Consider the following 7,641-nt stretch of genomic DNA (forward strand, 5'->3'; position numbering starts at 1 on the left):
AATGATTTTAAATTTGTTCACAGTAAACGTAATGCAAATATTAAAATGAAAATAAATATACAGATATAAAATTCTGCACAAACCTTAAATACTGCACTTTTATGATAATCTGAGTTCATCGAATATGACCATCATTCAAAGGTAAATCAGGTATGTGATATTATCATCAATTCTGCAGACAATTTACTTATGTAGTTCCTTTTCCTTTATTCTAAACGTGACACAACAGGTGTTTTAATATAATGACGTACTCGTACATAAATATAGCTGCGGTCCAAACAATGGCTGGGATTTATTATTTCAAATTTCTTTTTAGCTACTGTTTCTTTATACTGCGTTTCTGCCAAAGTCACCAAAAATAATTTTAGCGCATCCTCCTTCCTCACGTTCTTCGGTCATTTCTTTGTAAATGATACACAGCAGATTCCGAAATGGCTGTGTATAGTCTAGAAAGTATGGCTAGCAATTTTGTTAATTTCTAATCTAAAATTGGCTATAAGTCATACTAGTAAAAACCTAGAAGATTCGAACCAGCTTTTAAGTGACAGGCGTTGCCGGTCACCGCCACGCTACGTGTGGCTTCTGCTAATGTGTAAAACAATATGTTTTAATACAATTTTATAATTTAACTGATGCTCTAACTTACTAGTACCTATTCCTTTATCTTTTAGTAAATAGGATAGTACAGCATAACGTCACTGTCAAGTTATTGATAAAACAGAACTTCATTTGTATTGCAGCTTTATTTACAATGTCATAAGTACGTATGGTTTGTTGCACTTTGAATAAAGACTGTGAAGTTTAATAACGTTCGAGTATTACTTACTGCAAGGGAACTATGTCAGTACGTTCAGACTGAGTTTCATGTGTATTTGTCTGATTTATTATCGGTGTAAGTTCCTGTTCCTTCTCGCTTTTACTTCTTTCTGCTGTCTGCATCCTAGATTTGGGTATGTTAAACATTTCCCTTAGCATGTTCCTGAATTTACTTCCAAAAGAAATGTAAACTATCAAGTTTGTTGCCAATGACAGGTAGTAGACAAGTAACGTGATCTGTTGAATAGCCTCCTCTCGGGATGAATAATGTCCATGCTGTCCTGTATTGTTGAGAAGCGAGGAAATCATAATCCTAAGACGGTTAATGTGGGATGGTAGGTTAAGGCAGAAGAATGTCATCGAAACAGCAAACAACATTTTTGTAACTTTTGCCATAGGGTTTTTAATTCTTTTTGCTGTAGGTGCTCTTAATCGGCTTCTTCTGTTATAGGATTTTACTAGGCTGCAAGTAATGGCGGTCATGACTAGCGTCATACAGATCAAAGGCACAACAAGCGTAAGTAATGTATCTGTATAGACTAAGGCTTGCACTGTATTATGATATCTTACATATGGAATACAATTATCCGGGTTCATGGTCCAGAAAGGAAAGTTATAGATGCATATTGTTACAAAAGAAAGAAGTCCAACAATTAGTTTAGCAATGTTTGTTGTGCAAACTCTGTTCACAATGAATGGCCTGCAAATCCGTATGTAATTTTCAATTGTAACAAACACCACAAGCCAAACGGAGGCACAACCACAGACATAAGTAAGAAATATAATTATCTGGCAAGAATTTCGAATTTTGCCTAAATGAAGCTGAAATGTGCGTGAAATCCAGATAATGAGCAACGTCGAAAGAAATCCGTTGTCAGAAAATCCCCTTGCGGCTAGAAATATGCTGCATGAACTGTTTCTTAATGGTTTCCTTAAGAAAACTACGGATGATACTGTGTTGCCAATTAACCCTAAAATACAGATTACTGGAATGACGTATTTTTCTATGAAAGACGTAATTGCATGGTGAGAAGATGGCCCACTGTGTTGTGTAATGTTCAGTATTGGTGTGTCTTGCGTAACAATATCGTATAAAACGTTCTTGACATTTGACGTATTACTGAAGTTGTCATCAAAAGGAAATCCGGTTTCGTTGATACTCATCCTGAAAAACAAACAAGTTTTTAAATATGTTCTATTCTTGGAATTTATCATATATCTTAAATGGACAGACTATTAATTCAAACATAATACTGAAAAAGACTTTTCAAACCCTCATGTTACTTTGTATATCAGATATTGGTACCATATTACAATTTATGTAAAATACATATGTTCAGTACAACTTAAAATCATGTTATTTTGTATGTATTATTACGTAACAGCTTTTTAAATTGTCTTTTCAGAGTGTGTGCTAGTATGTGAATGGCCGATATTCAACACATGTTTCCTTGGCTAATAAATAAGGAATAAAATTATTAATTACTGATGTCGTGTAATTAAACACTTATTGGATGACTTGCCAGTCAATAGAAAAATAATATATAGTTTTGACTGTTGACCAGCTGTGTGTCATATATTATGTGTGTAATATAATTATGATAATGCAATTATGGAATTAAATCGAGGTTTATGTAACATAAAACTAAGCTTTTATTCCTATGCTTTTGTTCAACAAAAATTCAATTACTCTCTTAAAATTCTATAGATCAATGACTGATTTGATGTAATGAAAATTGAATGAGCATTTTTAGCGCGAGACAGTTGTACATAAAGAAGCGCATTTTGAACATACGGTATTATATATTCAAAAATCAAAAATCGTTGTTTTTGTCCGAGTATATACACTTCAAGTTTAAGATCCCGCTCGCTCGTTGGTACCTAAGATCCGAGTGTTCAAAATATAACATGATAAAATTATTTCATTTCTTATTAATGCATTTGTAATTTTATATTTGAATTTTTATTTTTGTACGAAGAAAGCTTCAAAAACAGATAATTTCACACTTCTTTAATACTGGGAAAATACGCTATTAATCTGATACATAGCACGTTTAGAATACACGGACCATAATGTTCTGTAACAAGGACGATTAGCGGCTGCCACATTTAATTGCAGTAATAATATTAGATTCCCGAACAAGATACAAGAGAAAAAATCTATTCTGACAAGAAGTAAATGATATGATCAGTGTCAACCAACGAGAAATCAGATAACTTGATCAGTCAACAGGCAAATATTTATCCGATATCTGTTAAGCCAAAGAGTTGTCATCAGCAGTATGTTTTATGGCAATCGTCTTAACATTCTTCATAGCTCTTGCAAAAAGAAAAATGTAAACAATAGAGGCTCCCATACGAGAAGCTACCACTACAATAATGGCAAAGAAAGCATTTAATTAATTTACGTGAGCGAAGAAAACATCGCCGTAACACAAATAATAAAACTGCCTGACATCTAACGAATGTAATTATGACTCCATTTTTTCTTTCTGGTATACCTTTTTATCATTTGGGGAAAATAATAGTTTAGTAGCAAGATATATACACGTTAGTAGTTTTTGTTTTATTTTAATTGTTTGCGTTTTATATTGACGTTGGAATATATTTATAATTTTCATTGTTGCTGTCAGTGGGATTACTATTTCATAATTCAAGTTTCATCGTTCCGGAAGTACATTTGAACGCGAAAGAATAATTAGTGGTGAATTGTAAAGACACGGAAATCCTTTCCACAGTAAATAAGAGTAATGATATAGAAGTATATAAATACATAGCAAAATATAAGGATAACATGCATTAAAAGAAATCTAAATCGCCGAAACACTTGCAGTATTTTACATTTTTACAAATTATAACTTTTTGGCGCCATGATTGCCAAGTTTTCGATTTGTACAATTTGAAAAACAGCCATCTAAACGACCATTAAAAATACAATATGCTCGTTTGACATATAAGACCGAAATAACTTTTATCATCAGATACAATCTTTTCCTGCATGGCGAAATACAGCGTTGACCGCCGTGTTTTCGTCAGTCTATAATAAATGCAGTGAATGAAAAGAAAAAGAAAAGAATAACAAATTAACTGCATTTCCTAATCCAAAACTTATTTAAATTTCATTCTGCTATGTACTTTGAGAAATGTCAAAATGATCCAGGATATTCAAGTGCATGGCCTCAAACGAAACGAAGGCAAATTACTATGGAGCAAAAGGGTTTGTTTATTTTTTGGTCTGAAACATTTTTAAATATTATTTGCTTTTTAGCACATAAGTTTGTACTCCTTTAATCAGCACTCAAACTGAAATCGTCACATGTTGCAAAGTTCATCCACGAAATGAAAACCTTTAAGTAACCGAATATCGGACGAAAGTGAAATCTGGCCGATCAATGGTATGTATACCTATCATATTGGTACATGTTATTCTCTTTTTGTGTTACTATACTTGACATTATCAAGTATATGACAAATTTAAAATGACCGCAGATTTATACAATATTCTATAAATGGCAACCGCGCTTCCATTTAACATTTATATTATCAATTTTTCAAGATACGACTCCGCGTACTGCAAACAAAATGAAATTATAGACTGGTTGTGAATCCCTAAAATATAAATCTCAACCATCATGTAAAACCTCGATCTCTTCATACAGCTGTTGATCTTATCCTGTCTAGATACGGAAAATTTGAAGTCACGAAGCATCGTTCATAGTGTAAGAAGGGAGCAAGTTGGCTTATTGTTTTAAGGTTGTACGAGTATTATTAAAATTGTTAATTGAAATATCAAAGTTACGTTTAAAAGCTTATTAGAATACCAAGCAATCATTTTTGTTTCACCGTTGGAAAAATAATTGGAATATGAGTAGAATGAAATAACGAACTATTTCTCTATTTATTTAAATCAAGGTTTGTATCGATATTTTGATTAGTGGTATTTTTTTCTGGACAGAGTTAGATTCGTCTGGTGGAGGGATCGCGTGCAGAAAGTGAACAAAACGAAGACATGTAGCTGGCTGGCATTTAAGTAAAGTATCTAATAAGCACCTCTTTCAGTATTGTGCATTAAAACCTTAAACCTGACCTTGATTGTGATGTACACGGTAATCACTGGAGTTGTTTTGCACTAAAGAGGCTTTTGCAAAGTCTAGTTACACATATATTGTATTTGTTGTCTTCAGTTCGGCCCAGAAAAACTGATCTATATTTCTTTCTGCCAATTGTGTGTGTGTGTGTGCCATGCTTGAGAAATTGTTTAAAACTTTCTAGCAAAAGAAGGCCCGATATCAAGCTGATAAAGATCATATGCGTTTAAAAGAAAAAGAACACGACATTATTTCAAAATAATCTATCAAAGTGAGCAGCAAAACCAGCTTGTTTAAGGATGTACGAGCGAATGGTTTCAAACGTTAAGAATTTTTTCATACCCTGTGAGATTGAAGAACATTAGTTTCTAAAACAAACAAGAGCAGAAAAACATAGGTCACAGAACTCGTTTTTATTTTATAGGGCATTATCTTCACCCACTGTGTAAGCATAAAACTGAAAGAAAGGTTACTTTATAAAACATATGATATCCCAGTTACTGTCGTAGGTATTTCAGGTCTTACAACTTACTGTAAAATCATTTAATTTCGTGGGCATGAAATTTCATGGTTTTGGTCAAAACGGCAATTTCGTGTGGATATGAATTCGTGGATTTCAACTTTTGAACATAAAATGAATGGGAATTTTACATGTTCATTGGGATTAAATTTCGTGGATTGACTCAATCACGAAATCCACGAAAATTAGTTCCCAACGAATATTAATGATTTCACAGTACTATGAATACAAGGCGAAATCAGTATTACGTAAGCAAAAATGTCACTAACAAATTTCTTTTATGTTTACATTGTTACCCCATCCACTTCATTTTCAATGGGAAAATTGTATCTAAATCTACTAAAAAAGTCTCACGTTAAGACTTCAAAAATATTTTGTTGTTTTGATGATACACAAACATGCATCAAAATGGAAAGAAAAAAGTTGGGGTCACCGTGCATCTAAAGGATTTATTAAGAAAAAAAAGGTTAAAAACTGGTGAACTGTGATATTTTTAGTTCTTTTTTTTAATTTATACTTCCTAGCTAATATACAGTGCTATGTCTAAAATTTTTAGTTCATTTGTAGATTGTCACTTTATATATCAGTCAGAAAAATATCAGAACCAAACCTGATCTAATTCAATAGATATTTAAAATTACCGACTCTTACCCTATTTTTCAAAATGGCAGACATCTTGAAAAAAACATGCAGAGGATGGATCATGTTCCATTTCACCATTTACAGCCTTACGATTAATATTTATTCATTTTGACAGATACCAAACAAACGCGACTACTTTCCAAAACCGGTGATTGTCATCATTAATAATTGCTGTTAAAAAGTCCTTGTGTAACGCTTGCAAAGCGTGAAATTATTGAATATGACTAATTATTGGTATAACAATATCATATATCACAAATAAAGTTCTTTATAGAAAAAGAACACTATGTTTTACGACATTACCCAGTTTACGTTTCTTTGCACATGCCCAGAAAAACGCTTGTACAACCTTAAATCAAAATGCTTAAATATCTTTTGCTAACATTTTCCATTTATACTTACTCAAACTAAAAAAATGCAAATTTGTTTTCTGAAAGAAAAAATGAAAACCCACTAGGAATAAAAGGATGCAATATGATGGCCAATTTCTTTGTTTGTTTGTCTTTCCGTTGTCCTCATTCAATACATACCTAAACATCAAGATGGGTCTAAAATTGCGAAAAAGCGTATTTGTAACTCATTATCTAAATGTTCAAACTCCAAACTCCTGTGGACTATCTTAAACAGAATTATATGATCAAAACTTTTAATTTAACTTAATGCTTTACCCATTTTTGGCTTTATCACAAACAAATTTATAAAATATACCGCATGTAAAATCTATGAATATTTCTTTTAATAAATATACAGTACAACCTCTCCAGAGAGGCCCTCTCTTAAGCAAAAACCTCTGTATAAAAACATGATCAAAATTTCCCTAAGCTGAAATATACTATCAATTTTACCTCTCCAGAACAACAGCTTCCACATAACAGTCAATATTTGTATCTCCCAAAGGGTGTTGCTCTACAGAGGTTACACTGTATATGTATTACTAAACTGCAAAATAAAATTAACTTAAATTAAATATTCTGTCACCTTGTAGTTTATATAATCCGGTAAGAAAAGACTTCAAGCTTTGTTAATATCCATCTCTGTTGAGCTGCGCCAATGCATTGCCGTGATATTCGATATAATAATGCCGATATCTAACATTTTCTTAGTGAAGCAGACCTAAAAAGCCAATACTTCAAGTATGACAGAATATGTATAGGATACTTCCTATTTTCATAGAGTTTCAAGTGTATAACATTTTAAATCCTTTCGGCATTTTTACAATGTACCCATTGTTCAGCTCCCATTTAAATTACATTTAGCTATTTATCTACTGTGAAAAATGAATGTACTAATCTTGGCATTAGTTTATCCATAGAAAGTTGCCTTGGAGTCGTAATACGGATATTAAATAAGGTACTAGGAAGGTACTGGGAAGGGATAAGGGAAGGGGTAAGCTGGGATTATTTTGACCTTTTTTGACATTTTACTGACATTTAAGGTTTATGTTTGGTAACATGTAGACTTGTATTGCCTTTGAATAGTGAAAAATCTCAAAATATTTGAGATGTCGTTTTGGATCATGTGGGAAAATAAGACCCCGAGCAAATTTCTTTTATACCGCAAAAGGAGTCTTTTACT

At 32.4% G+C, this 7,641-nt stretch overlaps 1 protein-coding gene across 1 annotated transcript; it reads right to left on the minus strand.

Moving 5' to 3' along the window:
• Positions 1-740: 740 nt before the first annotated feature.
• Positions 741-7,174, minus strand: LOC123555388 (FMRFamide receptor-like). Its single transcript, XM_045346031.2, has 2 exons — positions 7,045-7,174; positions 741-1,981 (listed from the first exon to the last, which is right to left on the minus strand). Exon 2 carries the CDS (start codon positions 1,978-1,980, stop codon positions 823-825), a length of 1,158 nt encoding a protein of 385 aa, XP_045201966.2. The 5' UTR covers position 1,981; positions 7,045-7,174; the 3' UTR covers positions 741-822.
• Positions 7,175-7,641: the final 467 nt, after the last annotated feature.

This window comes from Mercenaria mercenaria, chromosome 7 (assembly GCF_021730395.1).
Source record: "Mercenaria mercenaria strain notata chromosome 7, MADL_Memer_1, whole genome shotgun sequence".
In the NCBI taxonomy this organism is placed as follows: Eukaryota; Metazoa; Mollusca; class Bivalvia; order Venerida; family Veneridae; genus Mercenaria; species Mercenaria mercenaria.

Bases quoted from the DNA above. Each gene is read 5' to 3' on its own strand.
- LOC123555388 (XM_045346031.2), bottom strand. From the start codon at position 1,980: ATGAGTATCAACGAAACCGGATTTCCTTTTGATGACAACTTCAGTAAT.